The 18,672-nt window shown below is 39.6% G+C and overlaps 1 protein-coding gene and 1 pseudogene across 1 annotated transcript; both read left to right on the top strand.

Annotated features, from left to right (window-relative positions):
* Nucleotides 1-4,108: 4,108 nt before the first annotated feature.
* Nucleotides 4,109-6,400, top strand: LOC122979342 (ladderlectin-like). The gene is made up of 4 exons (XM_044346701.1): nucleotides 4,109-4,544; nucleotides 4,939-5,064; nucleotides 5,201-5,300; nucleotides 6,129-6,400. The coding sequence occupies exons 1-4, from the start codon at nucleotides 4,524-4,526 to the stop codon at nucleotides 6,197-6,199; spliced, it is 318 nt and encodes a 105-aa protein (XP_044202636.1). The 5' UTR covers nucleotides 4,109-4,523; the 3' UTR covers nucleotides 6,200-6,400.
* Nucleotides 6,401-11,865: 5,465 nt separating this feature from the next.
* On the top strand, nucleotides 11,866-15,310 carry LOC122979340 (annotated as a pseudogene).
* Nucleotides 15,311-18,672: the final 3,362 nt, after the last annotated feature.

Raw genomic sequence — 18,672 nt, 5'->3', positions numbered from 1 at the left:
TGCATGTGCAAAGTTTAGTGAATTTTGTACCACCCCTAGCACCTCAAAGATGGTAAAAGTAATTAGGGGGCACTATAGAGGCAACATGCCATGCCCATGCCCATGCCCAATTGCAATATCAAATGAAATCAGTAGTTTGAACATGCTTGCTAAGTTTTGTGAGTTTTTGCGCATCCTAAAGGCCTCAAACATGTGTTTGTAAAATGAAAATTGACACATGAAATTCAAAATGGCTGACTTCCTGTCAGGCGAAAAACCAAAGCAACTTTGTTCCAAAATGACTGCTGACTTCCTGTTGTGAGTAGGTGGCACTATGAATATGACTCACTACTGACATGTAGATATGTTCAGGTTTTGACTCCACTCGAGCACGTGAAATTTGAGACAGATTGGACAAAGTCCAGTAGAGTTACAACAACTTCCTGTTTCATGGCGAAACATGGAAATTTACTCTTTCTTTTATTATATCTGTTACATGCTGTTCAGGTCTATGTGTCACCACTAGATGTGCCTAGTTATAAGGCACGAATAAGTACAATGTTGGTGACACTGCCAGATGTTCACCATCTCGGACAATTTCAGTTTATGATGGTCGATGTTGTAAAATCCTGTACATATTGGGTTGAGATGTTCTATTTTCTTGTTTTCTTAAATTAATTAATCCTACAGTGCTTTCTACCTTGAGTGTGCTCAAGGTAGAAAGCTATTGTTGCCCTATTTTCTCACTTTGGAGTTTATGAATCTGTAATTTCAGTTACTTCTCTATTTATTTGATAACGTTAGATTGCAGCACACCTCCAAAGTCATATATATATTTTCATTATCCTTGTGTAAAGGCACTGGTCGACTATGATGTCAATATCGATGATTAACAAATAAACACTTTATCTTGATGTATTTACATATTTGTTCCCTAATTGATCTACTCATTCATTTATTCATTATTACCCTTTCTTACTAATCCTACAATACCTCCTACCTTGAGTGGGAACCAATCCTGCCTTTGGACTACTGCTGCTCTGGTTGTTTACTCTGGGGTTTATAAATTTATTATTTCATATTTCATTTACTCATCTGATAGAGTCAGGGTGCAGGGCATCTCTAATGTAACATATTTTTATTACGCTCATGCAAAAGCACTGATTGACAATGATGCTCTACAATGATATTTGATGAGTATGCACTTTATTTTATTTTTATAGTTCTGTTTACTTATTTAATATCTTTTTTCTTTTTTTAAGTATTACTATTGTTATTATTATAAATATAATTATTATTATTAATATAGATACTGTGCCTTCCATCTTGATTTTGTAATAGTTTGTGCTCTAGTTTTTCACTTTGGAGTTTATGCATCTGAAATTATATTTTCTTATTGCTAATGATAGTATGCAGTGCATCTTAGCTATCAAATAAGATGCAAAAATATTTTCACTATCCTTATGCAACAAAGCCAATAGATTATGATGCCAGTATCGTAGGTTATTTTCGATAACCCTATGTGAGCTGTATGAACTATGTTGGGTCTCTCTCCATAAAGCTGCTTAATTTTGTTTCAAGTAAGAATATGATATATTCAAAGAATTTTCTTGGTAGGGGAGGCTGGTGCTGTCTCAGGTACAGCCAATTTATGACTTTCCTATTCACACATCTCCCTCTCCTGTCAGCCCAATCGCACCACCCCGGCCGTGGTGCCCCATTCCACCACCCCCAGAGACAAAGCGGGGAAGGAGGGAAGAAGGGTGATACAAGGGGCAGGGCCTTTAGACCTTTAGCCCCTCGATAATGCAATTCATTGCGGATAAAAAGAAGAGGAAGAAGAAGAAGAAGAAGAAGAAGAAGAAGAAGAAAAAGAAGAAGAAGAAGAAGAAGAAGAAGAAGAAGAAGAAGAAGAAGAAGAAGAAGAATTCCTTCAGATACAATAGGGCCTAGGTGCTTGGGCCCTAGTGAATTGATCCTATTAACAAGTGTTGCCTGTGTGTCCTTGACACACACACATGCATAACCCAATTTCAGTACTTTTTAAATCATCAGTCGCACAACAAGGAAGTGCTTTCTGAAAACAGATCAGAATTCAGGGTCAGATCTTCAAGTGCAATCCACAATCATCTTCCCACACACACAGTGAGTCATAAATAAACACCAGCACGTGCTGCCACACACACCCACACACACCAAAACGTGACTCACTGTGCTTCAGTATGTATATAAAGAGTGGAGCAGCCTTCTTTAATCACTGATAACTGAAGAACAACACCTGACATTTACCTGACAGGTAAGACACCTGCTGCATTGACATTTTCTGTCTATCCAAGCTTTTCACTCAGCGGAGCTTATGTTTCTGCTCTCTATCGGTATATTTATTGCCAGTTATTTTCTCCACACAGAACAATCTTTTGATCTCCATCATCACCATGAAGACTGTCCTGGTCATCTCCATTCTCCTCTGTGCTGCATTTGCAGGTCAGACACTTTAGACTTAACATACACCATCATCCATGTGGTCATGAGTCAGTCAGCAGTCCAATAACATTGTACTGTATGGTTACCCTGTGCACCCTGTATGTACATTTATGTAACATTATAGGCTCTTGGTTAGTATTGAAGGTTTGGGTTAATACACATAGAGATGGTCAGAATGTAAGATCTGCATATATCTGACATCAACATTAATATGATTCATCCACAGAAGCAGCAGTGGTGGCCCCGAAGGAAGAGATGGCTACTGCACCAGGTTCTCTTCAAATCTAATTCAACTTTTTTCTACAGAGTTTTCTATGTTTTTCTTATTTGTTATGTAACCAAATAAATGACCAAAATAGCTCAGTCAACTAGGATCCAAACCTAGAAAGAACCCAAATTTAACCGGTATTGCTGTCTTTCTGCTTGTTATCTAGGCGGGATGTCTGTTTGATATGACATTGAAAGAATCTGGAGAAAGTAAACAACAGAACAGAGCAACAGGTTTTTTTGACAGAAAAGTTAATTTAATTTACATTGTTTAGAGTTGTTTTGACTATTCAAGTTGTTCACTGATATATAATACTTAAAAACGAATTCTCCCAATGCAAGTTAGTCAGGGTTGTGTTAAGTTTGGACCCAGGGCCAAATGCTATGTGGGAAATCTGAAAGTGTAGATTTATCATCTTAGTTCAAATTCATGCAAGTTTTTAACCATGCTAGTGGGTTTGCTCTGGGGGGTTCTGTTGGTCCCTTTCTTTGGTTTATGACCAAATATTAGCAAAGCTACAAAACATTTCTATTAGCTTAAGCTGTACTTGATGTTTAGTGCTATTTAGCAAATGTTAGCATACTAACACGCATTACTAAAATGGTGAACCAGTAAACATTAGCTGACATCAGAATGTTAGCATGATAATGTTAGCATCTGGCTTACAGCACACTGTGCAAAAGTACACCCTCATAGCACTACTACACTCTTATCTCGCTCTAACTTACTTTTTGTGTATGACTCAGACTCTGGTGGTAATGTAGGTATTGACTGTGTTGATTTGTTTGTGATATGATGTTACCCGGACATCCTTGACTCAACAGAGATTGAGGAGAAGATGATGAAAGAAGAAGTTGTGGCAGAAGATTCTGTCCCTGTTCCCATTAACGGTAATCAAAATGGACATATAACTATATATTGTACAACACTGAAATACATATTTGAGTTATCAGTTCAACTTTGTCAAGTATAGGCTTCCTAACTGTTCCGCATTTCATTGTGCTATAGACAAATTTTGATTAGGTTAAATATATTTTTATAGACAAATTTGCACACGATTTGCCACATATCAAAGAGAAAACACACAATTTAGAAGACTTATGTAACCAACACATACTGTCATGCAATATAGGCCTATTATATATGGATAGTATCTTATAGTACATGTCAATTTTTATTGTTGTTTCTTCAAGAATGTAGAGTAGTTTTTACAAAAGTTTGATATATTTTACAGTAACTGCAAATATACACATACATACACAAATATAAATATCACTTTTCATTATATTGAGTATGTCCCAAATCAACTAAAACTCTCTGTTTGTGCATTACATGTGTTTGAGGAGGGAGCAGCACCTGAATGTAATATTCACTTATTTGTGTGTGAGGCTGTCATGGCAACAACAATGACACCACTGAAAGAGAAATTAAGTCATACAGCTTTCTCCAAACATTACTAATGTCATATAATGCTAGGATGTATAAATGAGCATACCGGTAATATCTACATGTGTTAGGGGCATTAACTAAAACCCATCTAGTGTTTACATCACTGCTACTATTCTACAAGATATGCAATATACATTTCAACACTTTAGGAAGAACTTTTTTTGCGGTTGTGTTCAAAGATGCTGTAGAATCTGTGATTAGCAATGAGCTTTTATCAGAGTAGCTCAGTCTGTTGAAGTAAAGTTCATATTCTCTATCCTCTGTCCCTGTAGCTCGCTTTAGCTTCTGCCCAGACGGCTGGTTCAGCTATGGCTCTCGCTGCTTCAAATTGGTCAACACTCCCATGAACTGGTACAATGCTGAGGTACTGCCACTGTAATACATCTATATTATTATTGAGAAGTCACCCTCATTGAGCTTGTACACACTGTGAACTAGATGAATGGAATTATAGCTTTTCCTCTCATTTGATAGACTTATTCATTCAGTTTAGCTATTTCAGAGCTTACCATCGATGCCACTGATGAATGTAACATATTCTAAAACTCAGAAATGTCTACTCTGCGCTAGCCTACGGCTAAAGGATAGTCACGGTATTTGTCGGTTAATCAGTCAGTGTGTTATCATCAGTCCATGAAAAGCTGAGCTTTACGAGTAAATCTTCACATTGAAATTGAAGAAAAATCGATTTGGAGGAAGTAAATGACTACTGTGTTGTGTATCCACAAAGATCCTGGTCTTCTTCCTCTGTCCAACAGGAGCACTGCAATAACTTGGATGCCCAACTCGCCTCAGCCACCAACCCCAGAGAGTACAGATTCCTCCAGCAGATGACAAATGCAGCCGGTCAGAGCATCGCATGGCTGGGAGGCTTCTACTTGCAGGTCTGAATTTATGAATAAATACCACCTTAGTCAGTCCAGATCTAGCCCAGGACCTGGTCCAAAGGGAATCTAGACTTCAGAGCAAATGAAGATAGTAAGATAATACTTATCCAAACTTGTGCTCTTTGTCTCTCAGGGCACGTGGTTGTGGATTGACGGTGAACGTTTGTATTACACTAACTGGTACTCCCAGGCCTCCTCCAGCAGCTACCCCTGCATGTACTTGCGCAGCACCAGTAAGTCCACCTGTTTGTTGCTGACTGGCTAAATGAGCTAAAGTTTTAGCGGTTTACTTTTACAACCCTGACTCAGCTGTTTTCTAATGTTTTCTCACAAGGAATATAACTTGTGGAAAAAACAGCTGTGTTTGGATTGGAGCAGGATTATAATCTTAGCTAATGTGTTGGTCAAGATAAAATTTGTTATCAGTTTAAGTGCTGGCTGGCTTTTCTGAGGAGGCCAACACCAAACATTGTACAATTCTACGTGATATTCGAATATAATATGAAATCTTCTGCGCTATTAATCAATAGCAGCTGTCCACGCTGTGCTGTGATGGATTCACTCACACATAATGGTGTAAAATTTATTAACTAAAAAAATTTAATTTTACAGCGTTCCTCAGCCTTGGCGTTGATTTAACACGTCTCTGAAACCTAACACGACAGTCCAAAATCTCCCGTAGGTGTTTAATTGAGTTGAGATCTGGTGACTGTGAAGGCTATAGCATATGATTCACATCATTTTCATACCCATCAAACCATTCATTGACCCCTTGTGTCCTGTGAACTGGGGCATTGTCATCCTAGAAGAGACCACACCCATCAGGATAGATGACAACATTGTATTGATTTGCTTTGACCCTTCCCTCTAAGGGAACAAGTGGACCCAAACCATGCCAGCAAAATGCCCTGTAGGGGTCAAGCATTCAGATCTGTACTGGTTTTTCCTTTAATTTGTCACTTGTCTGTATGTTTTTGGTTCAAGTGTTTCAGATGCAATGACATCATCTGATGCATCAATTAAAAGTTTTTGTATTTTTCTCCTCTTTTATCAAATTTCAGATGGTTGGGGTAACAGCCAATGTTCCTATTCTTATCGCTTCATTTGTTCCAAGAGCCCATTTGACTGTTGACACAACATCGTAAACATCTGGGGTCCTGTGCTGGACCAGCTGCCATTTTTTCTGTTTAAAGCCAAACCTTTAAGTTTGTTGTATGTGTCTTAATGAATTACCGTTTTCCATTGTTTATTCTTGAAGTAACTTTTGTGTAAAAGCATTTATGTTTGTGATGGTAGGCTTTGTTTCTATAATAAAGTTGTAAAAGAATGAAACAATGTGTGATCTTTCTTTAAGAGCTTATTGAAAAGTGGCCATTCAAAATGCTAGCAGTCATTCAACTCAGACTTACAGAGGCAAGTAACCAAAAGTAAGTACATCTCAGAACAAGTACTTTCATCTGTGGTTTTGATGTTAAAAACTGTACAATAAATCACAGTAAATATAACTTTTCTTTAAGCAGCTACAGCCTGCTCAATAAAGATTGTACAAGGGGTAGGAGAGTATGACATTTTTCAACCTTCCCCAACAAGGTAAATAAGACACAATTTTTTTGACATGGGTCATTTTCTTTCTCCTCTCAAAAATTGGAGTTAACTTACTGGGGTTAGGGGGAATGCACAGGTCAGATGACCCATTGAGGGGTTGACCTCCCTTCTTTTTGTTAACTTTGGCTGGCCAGACATTATTTTATTTCACTTTTACTAAGTTAGTATTAAGTTGGGGTCACATATATTCTTAAATTAAAGAAAAAAACAAAATTGCTTTTCTACTTCTCCTTGACTCTGCAAATTATGTTATGGACTTTTCTTAAATTGAGCCTTTCTGGGGGTTGTAACAAATGTCAAACTGCACGGTGCTGTTATTGGGTTACACACACAATCATGTTTGAAAAATCAGCCTGAAAAAACAAAGAAGAACTGGTTTTATTATTTTTAGCTCAGTTATTCAACAGATGAAGACAGTTAAATTGAAAGTAAAATAAACAGAAGTTTTGTTTATTTGAAGTTTTTGCTTTATTTACACACTGCAAAGCTCAAGTTAGCTGGCTTCACTGAGCCTAACATTGGCCGTCCAGATAACCAGTATTGTGAAACTGGCTATCAACTAGCTGAGTCAACCTCTGAGTTTTCCTATCCAGCTATGAGCATGTTCATGTGAAAGAGGCAGGGTTTTTAATTACAAGCGACATCAGAACCAATGAAGTGTTTCATATGATATGAGATGCAACAGTGATACAAAGCACCTGTGGAAAACTTCTGCTTTAGGGACAGCAAAAAGTCATATTCAGTGAAGTAAAATGTAAACGATAGCCTGTTATCATACAACAGAATAAGAAGATGTAGTAACACTAGAAATAATTTCCACATGTTAAACGTAGGCTAAGGCTTAAAATATATGTAGAATACATGTATGAATTATTATATATGACTTAACTATAGAGTATTTTTGAAGAAACCATTCTGAATATGTCACGCACATAAAAAAACTTAAAAGTAATGCCAGACTGTTTCTGCTACCAAATCAAATAGTGGAAAAGTAGTTAATGACTGATGAGGTCTATCTGATCAACATTTTGCATTTATAATCATGGGAGCCAATTAACAGTGTGTGGATAGTTTTTCTAATAAAAGACAGTCTTTCGTGCTTATTTCTAGTTTTCATCACATAGTTGCCTCATGTTATTCTGAGCTGCAGTGATGGAATCAGAGTGTAAAATCATCCACACTGTCAGCTATCTCTCTGGGGATAAAATAAACTTTGCACATTTAAAATGCAACTAAAATCATCATTATGTATTTGGTGTCATAAACGATCTCACTGTTTGTTAGAAGATCTGTTTAAAACCAGAGTTGAAATAGAAAGCCTGGAACAATAAAATGTTTCTACTGACCTTTAAAATTGTATATCGCTTCTTTTTACCTGTCAGTTTATTGTAATTCAGGGCTTTTGTCCATGTCGGGATCCTCTGTTCTCCTGATCTCTAACCTCTTGTCATTTCAGAACTGTTTTCCCCCCACTGCCCACCAAGTGCTACCACCTGATCATCTGCCAGCACATCTGTTTCTCATTCCCCTAATCAGTCTTCTAGTCTACATACACCTGCCCACTCCACCACAGTCCTCTGCCTCTCTTACCTTTGTGTCAAGCGTTCCAGACAGTTTATCTACCTGCCTACTTTTCTAGTTTCTTGACCTCAGCCCGTTTATATTTGCCTATTTTGTGCAGACCTTTAGAGGTCATCGTAGTGTGCAACTTGACTAAGTACAGGGTGCTTCCCTGGGTCAGTTGTCTAGAGGCTACTTTGTGTTCATGTCCTGAATGTGTCACATAAAATAATGTTTCCTGGGCTGCACAGATTTAGGTGTATTAGGCGGGTATACTGGTATTGTATTCCCTGAAATGAGAAATGCAGGAATTTCCTGTGTTTCGGTATGATGGAGACATGGAAATACGCATCGTTCAGGTTGATAGAGTGAATCAGTTGCCTTGGTGAACACATTCCAGCACCCTCTTGATCATTAGCATGTGAAAGGGTCTGTCCATTATTGATTTGTTGAACGGGGATAAATTAAGAATGGGTCTCATCCTCCATGTCTTTTTCAGAACCAGGAAATAGCGGGATGCAATCTCTAGGGTTCCTCTGGGAACTGCAGTGTGTAGCCTCTGCTGATCAGCCTGGTCGTCCAGTTGTCGATTGAACATACACTTCGCCACTCTGAGCAATGCTCTGAGAGTGGGTGTACATGCATTCGTTGTGCTGTGGTTGCCGGGGAAATGAGCCAGGTCAGCCCTTGCCACCATTTTATGAGTCTGGGGGCTCTCCGGTGCAACCCATGGGGGGCTTGTGTCAAAAGGGCTGAGTGGAAGCCCCTGGAGGTTGATAGCACACAACCCCCCCAACCCATCACAGTCTCCTGCTCTGCTTTCTTGAAGACTCTTGGGGGGAATTGGACCAGGGGCAGGTCGGTGAATCCCTCCACCTTGGTGACGAGGACGTAGGTGGAGACAATTGCTTCCAGACTTCTCGGCTCTGCCGCCGTCCCTTCCTGATATTCCCTGATGGCAGGAAAATGAGGCCACAACAATGATCTCGTCTGGCCGTTTGGGCCAGCGGCAAATCCCTTTTCATCTTGTCCACGAAAGCAGCTTCCCGCCCTGGCAGCACTGCGAGATCTCTGTAGGTGGCTGCCTTTTTGATGATCTATGGGAGCTCGCGGAGGAGGCTGCCGATTGCCAGCAGGGAGGTTGAAGCATAGAAAGGGACCCCAGGATCCCCTGGGTGAGCACTCAGTGAGCTGCTGCTGAGTTCTGGGTCTTCTGCTGGAAGGAGGGAAGCTAGGAGCAACAAGCACGATTCATGAATGGAGGGGGCGGAGTCGTCTGACTCTGGCTTGTCAAACGTGTCCAGGATATCCAGAGCTAGTAAGTCCCGTACCAACCACACATCCTCCGCTTCAGCAGCAAAAGCATCTGCTCTTAGCTGCTTCTTGGCTTTAGGGAGGAGAGCATAGTACAGACACAGCAACTGTGGAGTGAGAGCTAGTGAGAGTCAGTGAGAGCCAGTGAGAGCGTGCTTTGGTCCCAGGCATGCTTCACAGCAGCTGTGCAGGTTGAAGCTCATGATGTAACCGGTCTGGCAGACCGGACACTCTCAGGTAGAAACACATTAACTAATGATATAGCTACCCTAGATGGCATTACCCTGGCTTCCAACACCACTGTAAGGAATCTGGGAGTAATTTTTGATCAGGATATGTCCTTTAACCACCTTTTTTAACTTATGTAATATTGCAAAAATCAGGCACATCGTTTCTCAAAAAGATGCAGAAAAAATAGTCTACGCAATTGTAATTTCCAGGCTGGATTATTGCAATTCCTTATAATCAGGCTGCCCTAACAAGTCTCTAAAGATTCTCCAGCTGGTCCAGAATGCAGCTGCACATGTACTGACAAAGACTAGAAAAAGAGATCATATTTCTCCCATCTTAGCTTCGCAGCATTGGCTTCCGGTAAAATCCAGAATTTAATTTAAAATCCTTCTCCTCACCTACAAAGCTCTTAATGGTCAGGCAACATCAGAATACGCTCCCAGAATGCAGGCTTACTTGTGGTTCCTACAGTCTCCAAAAGTAGAATGGGAGGTAGAGCCTTCAGCTATCAGGCTCCTCTCCTGTGGAACCATTTTCCAGATTCAGTCCAGGGGGCAGAAACCCTCTCTACATTTAAGAGTAGGCTTAAAACTTTCCTTTTTGATAAAGCTTATAGTCAGGGCCGACCAAGCTTGCCTTGGACCAGCCCTTAGTGAGGCTGCTATAGGCCTAGACTGCCGGGGGACTACTCATGATGCACTGAGCTCCTCTCTCCTCCTTTCCATCTGTATGTATTCATATACCATTACTGCATGTTACTAACTTGACTTCTTCCCTGGAGGTCTTTGTGCTTTCTCATCCGCAGGAAACCCCAGGGACCTGCCCTTGGCCATGGGGATGTCCTTCTCCAGCCGTTGTTGCTGTTTGTTGTTGCTAGTCATGTATTTATTGTTGTTGTTGTTGTTGTTGTTGCTGTTGTTGTTCTGCTTCTCTGTGTCCCCCCTCCCCCTTTCTTTCTCACACTGCTCACAGTTTTCTTCAAAGACATACTTCCTGCTCTCTAGTGCTTGCAGCAGTTGCTGAAGAAAAGTGGGAGCTGACTGTACAGTCTTAATGCAATTTATACTCAAGGTGAGACCAGGAGTCTGGCCCATCCTGCAGGTGGGTGTGGACTAAATTTTCTCAGTGCTGCATGGGTGCACGAGGGATAAACCCACTAGCGATAGCCTTAGAGGGCGAAGCCTATAAGAAATGGAACAGTGTGTCTTCTCTTCTCCTCACTATTTCTCCTGTTGCATAGGCAAAGCCCCCAAAAAGCAATTGGCCACCAAGGCTGCCTGTAGGAGCACCCTGGCCACCAACCCTGTGAAGAAGCCTCACTGTTACAGGCTCAGTACCATGGCTCTGAGAGAGATCTGTCGCTACCAGAAATCCACCAAACTGCTGATCTGCAAGCTGCCCTTACAGCACGTGGTCAGAGAAATCGCTCAGGATTTCAAGGCCGACCTGTGCTTCTAGAGCTCCGCTGTCATGACTCTGCAAGAGGCCAGTAAGGCTTTCCTGGTCAGCCTGTTCAAGCTTTGGACTTGTGTTTCCTTGGACAGTGTTTCCCTGTTGAGCTGCGGTGGAAGTATAGTAACAAAAAGAGGGACTTTGGCACTAAAAAGACTGTAATGTTGAAAGATATCTACTTGATTTGACTCATTTGGACGTTGAAGCTTCATATTAGCTTCAGATAAACTAGATAACAGATAAATGCATTTTTGCACAGAAGGAGGACTGTGGATTTTGTCCCCCATCACTTATATCATAAATGCATTATGAAGGGATCTTCTAATGGTCAGTATGAACAGGGGGAATGATTACAACAAGAAAAACATGTTTCACTGTTCATTTGGGTACTCGACGGCTGTTTTAAGACAGACTTGAAATTGTGAACCCGTCCTTTAATGCCTATATTTATTGGCAACTGATTTAACATGTAATTATATATTTTACAGCAAAACTACTTTGTCTTGTTCGGCAATAGGTAGAGGGGAGAAAGAGGGAGAGGAAACTTCTTTTGAGTTGGAAAACAACAACTGCAATACAGTCAACATCATGTTGACTGTGTTGATCATGTGTAATTTCATCTGCTCTCCCCGAGGATGAAACATTGTTTTTATGTTTGGGCTGTAGCTTTTGATTCCCAAGGTTCTGGGTGTGGATGTCCCCCAGGACAAGCTGGATGCAGCATTGGAGGATCTGAACAGCTCTCTGAAACTCATCGAAGAGAAGTTCATCCAGGATAGGCCCTTCATTGCAGGAGAGCATGTCTCATTGGCCGACCTGGTTGCTATTGTGGAGGTTATGCAGGTGAGTGTAGTAAAATGGTCCACATTGATAAACCAGTGTGCGTGCACGTTAGCCCAGTGCAAGAGATATCATGAAAATGTCATCATGTTTCAGACTGAATGTGGTTTTCCTACTTTCTATTTGTTTCACTAGATTTAAAACTAGTTTGGGACAGGTTGTCTTGTTGTGTCTGAGTTTCTATACTAGTGGCAATCTGAGATTCTGTACTGACACCAAAAGAATATGGCTTCCAATATTGTACTTTGAGGAATATAAACATCATTTTCATAAACAAAAGGAGCTAACTTTCTCAAAGGGGCAATAGAAAGATATGAGCAGCCGTAAAATAAAATTTGTTTTACTGTCAACGTTTGAAACTAAAGCTGCATTCATTGCTGTTTGGCCACTTGGAGGCAGTAGAAGAACGCTGATGAGAGCAGTGAGACTGGTTGTTTATATCAAAATAATGGTTAGTGTAGCTTTAAAGATATACTATTCAGGATTTTCCTAAAAAACAGTGTGAGCATGGCATTAGTTCAGGCAAGCCACAAAGTCAAGCTCAACTCACAAACTCAACTACATCAGCTAGCATCTGATCTCAAGCCAGCCTACGTTAGCTGATGGCTCAGCTGATACCTTCTATGCATTCAATTTGCAAATCTCATACAGGTTGCCTTATTCATAGCTGCATCAGCCTGCCTACCCTTGCTGCTTCATCCACATGTCGCTTGCAACCCATTTCCACCCCAGTTCCTCCTTACTTGCTATTTCTCACTTAAACAATGTCATTCTGTTGTCATTGTTGCCTGCTGTTCTGTACTTGGGGTCTTTGCTGGTGCGCTGGTGCCTTGGGCTTTCTATATAGGCACATGGAAGGGTAGGGAGGTCCCAGAACAGAGCCATACTGCAAAATATAACCACTGCAAATGGCAATAAAAATTTTCTTTTTGACTAAAGTGGTCTTGACTGAAATGCTGTAGTTCTTGTGTAAAAAATGAATATCTGACTGTGATAAATTCTGACTGGGTCTTTTGAAGTAATCCTGCCAGCAAGCAGGTTAGGTTCACAGAGTAAGTTGCCGTGGCAACTGACCCAGAGTTTAAGTTTTAGTGTAGAGTGTAGAGTGTAGAGTGTAAATTTTCTGGAACAGAAAACCTACAGTTTCCCTCATCTCAGGGTGAACAAGCTTTGAGAGTTTTCACCAAACCTGCTTTCTGGAGTACACTCCAGAAATGTTGTTGTGTTTTGTACCTCAGGGTCACTGTATGTTTGAGTGTGGTTAAAGTTACATTACAAAAAAAGAATAATAAAGTACCTTGCTAACACTGTTATATAGTTCTCAGGGCCCTGTTCTTCAAAGGAGGCGTAACTAATCCAGGCTAAAATAATCCTGTTAATTCTCATCCAGGTAATTTGGTTCTTTGAATGCAGTTTGAGGATTGATATGTTAATCCTGGATGAAGTCATCATAAATAACAAAGACGAAATGAGTAGAGAGTTGAAACCATGATCAGCATTCATATGATTGGCTGAGTGCTGGTCGTGTGATTGCTGTTACATGAGGTAGATGTGTTGGGAATCCCCCCCAGCATGCACTGGGGCAATAGCTTCATGGATCTAAGTCTTATTTTATGTGTTCCTGCATTGTTATACATTGTATCCCACATTGTGTCCACACTTTGATCACTGTTAAACAATCAGATATTACCAGTGAATGTGGTCAGACTGCCAGTGATGACACATATAAGTCTGCTGTGAAAGAGAAAACTTATTAATAACTTTCTTAACAGTCAGCATCAATTGCATAAACATGTTTCAGTAAAGTGAGTACTGCAGTTAATCACTGAATAAGTTTCAGTGTTTCAAATATCAAATTAAATGTCATATGTTCTGGCTCCACTGGTCCTCTAACAAATCATATTTTGAATGATGTCTTTCTGCTCAGAGTATACTTAACTGAATTTTAATTGGCTCTTTTTAGTGTACAAACTGTCATTTAGTTGTACATTTTATCATGTATAAGTATAGCTAAATCTTCATTCTAAAAATTAACACCAACAGATCATAATGATTTGTCAATAACCTGCATGTTCTCATCAAAAATCCTAATTATATCAACATAATTTCATTATAAATCTAAGAAAGTGAGATATTTGTATCAAAAAATGAGTTCATGTTTTGAGTTCACCCTAAAACATCTTGGTCATGATCCAGTTTACTATCAATAAGCTGCACTCTAGCAGGTTTGGATTTAAGAACTTCAACATCATCAACATTCTAATCTGTATAACCTGATTATCCATCTATGGAGAACAGAGCCCAGTTCTTAAAGTCCACATGGACATGACAACATTTCAATCACTGTGGGTTTTCTTCAGGTCTAAAGTTACATTATCGACACTTTCATGGCCTTGTGTAATGAACAGATACCAGTGGCTGCTTGGAAGGTACAAAAACAGACTCAGAAATCAAAAACACTACAGTATTGTATTCTAGTGTTCATAGGAGAAAATATGGACAGTCACAGTGGATGGGCGAAGAGGTCTACATATACAGGCTTTCTCTGTGTGTGTTTGTGTGTGTGTGTGTGTGTGTCACTGACAGCCTGTGGGCTCCGGCCTGGACGTGTTTGAGGGGAGGCCCAGGCTAAGCGCATGGCGGGACAGAGTCCAGGAAGCCATTGGAAAGGAGCTGTTTGACGATGCCCACCAGGCCATCCTGGGCGCTCAGGAGAGTGTGAAACAGATGAGCACCAGCAAGATTCACCTTTTCAAACCCAAGATCCAGAAGTTATTCATGTGAAGAGGAGAACTGCTTCTGTCCTTGTCATGTCTGACAATACAGATAACTCAAAAAGCATGATGTTTCTCTGTTACTGGATAGTATACGGTATGCATTCCAAGCTTCTATTATGAACCCCCACTGTTTTAATGTAAAGAATAAGCACTAGGACATTGCACATTAATGACAGCATGTGATGTGTGGCACTGAGCCATTGAGGCAGTCAGACACAGTTCTGTTGTGTAACGCAGAGGAATGTGGAATGTGACATGTGAGATAAGTGCTCCTCTGGGAGCTGCAGCATTTCTATGTCAACAAACAGTCCTGGAGAAATGTCCTTAATGCTACACTAAGGCCACAGTATATGAAGTTCCATGTGATGAGACATTGTAACACTCTCACAAGCCTTAATAAATAGCTTAATAAACTCTGATTATTCAGTTGAGAACAACAGAAGTTGTTCACACTGTGAAAATGATCTGTTTTATTGTTTGGTTCTTCCAGTGGTGATGTATGTGATGTAGAATCGTTGGCAGTTTTCAGTACTTGTTCAAACTGAATTCAGACAGCAGCACCCATGAAAATTGCAGCCAACAGTATAATTAGCAGATGAACAACATTTCTGTACAGGATCATTGGGATCAATAGTTGGACTTATTTCTTTTACTCATTTTTACAACATTGAGAAACTGTAGAATAACAACAGTAGGAAAGTTTAGCTTTTTGTAGTGGTGGAAAGTAACTAAGTACATAAACTCGGTTTAAATGCAATTTGAACATGAAATTATTATTATTATTATTACAATTAACAATGTAATTCTTTGAATGTAGAAAAGCATATGTGTTACTGTATGAGACCTATTTTCTCCCTCAATGTGTAAAGAGTTCATTAAGCAGCCAATGACTTTCCAGGAGATGAAAAACAAGACAATTGAAGATCTTGTATCATTTGCTCAGCAGCCTGCATTCAAGTGTGTTCAGGTAGGTTATGGTTAATGTAATGATTCCATGTAGGCTATTTATAAATTCAGGGTGTTTTTTTTGTTTTTGTTTGTTTGTTTAGTAATTCATAACTTATCACATGAAACATGATTCAGAAATATGTTTTTTTTTCTCTTTTGCCTGTATACTGGATTAAAGAAAAGATACTTTTAGTTTTACCTGGGCTAAGAAAGATTTTCTAATTTTGCAAAAATCCATTTATTTGCAGTGACCTAATGGTTAGTGAGGCATTCAATTTCAACTGCAATATTTATAGTTGGGATGTCAAATGTACTTAAAAGTTTATCAACTTGTTATTCCTACTGAGGGAGCATATAAGGAGGTCAAAAGATGAGGCTTAAATGGACATTGTTGCAGCTAAACAGCTCCATTGTCCTCTTGTTGATAGTCAATCTGGGGCAATAGGAATCTATTAATTTGATGTAACACAAAATATATTTCAATTTCCCTGCTTTCTGCTGAAAATCAATTGGAGGAATGAATTTGACCGTCTAATAAATTTTTGGGACCGTTGAAATGATTTCTATTCATATTTCAACACTTTAACATCTCATTACCAAGATATCACTGAATTTAAGAAAATATATTTCCATTTCCTTGCTTTCTGACATCCCAAAACTTCTCATTGTGGTCCACAACACCTTGCAGGACTACTGAGTGGAAGCATTTGCAATTGTAGAAGTCCACTGTGTTGTGAGGTGGTTCCAGGATGCAAATATGAGTGCCAGCCACAGCTCCGTCATGGAATCCTCTGACTATTTCTTCGACTTCTGCAGCTGAAGGTCTGTGAAGGTATTGTGGCTTTAGGGTGTCATTGATGGCAGCAACAACTTGTTGGGCGAACGCACAGTCACTCGATTATACCATACCAATTAGGTGAGAGATTGGTGGCCAGCTTCCACAAGCATATTACCACACACAACCCCACTGCCTAGCGGTATCTGGTATCCCGTCGAGTCAGCCTTGAATGAAAACTGTCACAGAGAAGGTGGTTCTTCTCATTCTGAAGTTAAGCAGCCAATCTCTCTGTGTCCAGCTGTCACATACATGCTGCCACCAAGCATGACGCCCAGATGTTCCTGCAAAAAATTAGAAAAAAAAACAAAAACAAAAATAAATGCAAATACCATAATTTTCACAAACTCCTATTAAATAATTAAAAAACAAGGATTTAAATAAAACGCATGCAAGAAGGCTGTTTAAAATAAGCATTTATTTTCTTTATTTATTTAATCTACAATGAATTGACTGTTGAATAACTATTAGCCTATATGTTGACATGCTGTAGACATGCACTTGTTCTATGTCAGACATTGTAGTAATGTCATTAGTGTCACAAGATGGCAGTGGCTACACATGAAGTACCATATGAGAACTGTGAAAGTCACTGAATTTTCCATAACACATTCCTGAAAATGTTTCACAATAAAAGTTTAATAGGACATGAATGGATTCTGTCGACTGAAACACCAGAGGGCTTTTATGTTGAAAGATGTAAAACAGGAAGTGTTTAAATTGCAAGAGTAGCCTTGCCTGTTACAATGTTGAACTGGAAGCATTTTCCCTACACTACTGCACAGAAAAATGTATCGCAATAAAGACACCATAATAAATCGCTTGTGACAGCTCATCTGGTGAAATAGACAACCACTCACCCTATCTGTCTCTCCTGAAACAGAGAGCTGCCAAGGCTCGCAAGGTTGCTTGTAGTCTTTGCTTCCTTACCTATCGGCGACGATACAATTTTTGCATTACGAGGATGTTCATTTGGCGATTTCGAACTGGTCTTGAGTATTGTGCCTGATAGTGCTGCTGGTTGTAATTAGGGGTGCAACGGATCAGAAAACTCACGGTTGGGATCATATCACGGTTTTGAGTCACAAATCGGATCATTTCAGATCAGCCAAAAAAAACAAACAAAAAAAAACAAACAAACAAACAAAAAAAACAGATATAAGAGATTTAACTACAACTTATAACTATAACTTCGATTCTCAATTGTTAAATTAAAGTGCAACATGAGGCATGATATCCTCATCTAAACATGGTAGTGAATAAAACAATAGCCTGTGTCCACATCATCAAAATTTAATGATGTCGACTGTTTGTGCATACACAGTGCATAGACAGTGTAGCCACACACACACGTCGTTGGTATGGAAGTTCTTTGAGTGAAGAAGACACAAAGCTCGCAATTTGTAATACCTTTAAGTCCAAAAAAAACCAAAAAACTTATTTCATTCTTATAAAGAAAGAAAATAAGATTGTCAAAAATCAGAATCTGTCGGTCAGACTTTTACAACATTGGAAATCAGAATAGGCCAAGAATATAACAGTGCATCATTATTATTAATATGAAATGGTGACAGCTCTGTCATTTTTGTTTAATGTAGACCTTTTTTATTTGTATGTCAGCTCTTTGACTGTGCCAGAGTGGAGCACTGGAGCCCATCTAGAAACTTGTTGTTATTATGCTTCTTTGTGTCTCTCTCCCTCCCTCCTTCTTTCTCTTCAACCCAACCGGTCAAGGCAGATGGCCGCCCACCTAGAGCCTGGTTCTGCTTGAGGTTTCTTCCTGTTAAAGAGGAGCTTTTCATTGCCGCTGTTGCTAAGTTCTGCTCATGGGGGAATTGTTGAGTTTCTGTAAATTAGAGTTCAGTCTTGACCTGCTCTATGTGAAAAGTGCCCTGAGATAACTTTTGTTATGATTTGGCGCTGTATAAATAAAATTGAATTGAATTGAATTGAACACTGGGGATTCAAGACTCGACTCAGACTCGAGATTTAGTGACTCGACTACAACACTGGTGAAGATAAAATATTTAAGCAACTTGTTGT

Source organism: Thunnus albacares, chromosome 3 (genome assembly GCF_914725855.1).
Source record: "Thunnus albacares chromosome 3, fThuAlb1.1, whole genome shotgun sequence".
In the NCBI taxonomy this organism is placed as follows: domain Eukaryota; kingdom Metazoa; phylum Chordata; class Actinopteri; order Scombriformes; family Scombridae; genus Thunnus; species Thunnus albacares.
Note: the sequence above shows the minus strand (reverse complement) of the source record. Positions and strands in the feature narration are given on the sequence as shown.

Coding starts and splice junctions, on each gene's coding strand:
- LOC122979342 (XM_044346701.1), top strand. CDS start 4,524: ATGAACTGGTACAATGCTGAG. Junction 4,545..4,938: donor TGAACTGGTACAATGCTGAG/GTACTGCCACTG, acceptor TCTGTCCAACAG/GAGCACTGCAATAACTTGGA. Junction 5,301..6,128: donor CATGTACTTGCGCAGCACCA/GTAAGTCCACCT, acceptor ATCAAATTTCAG/ATGGTTGGGGTAACAGCCAA.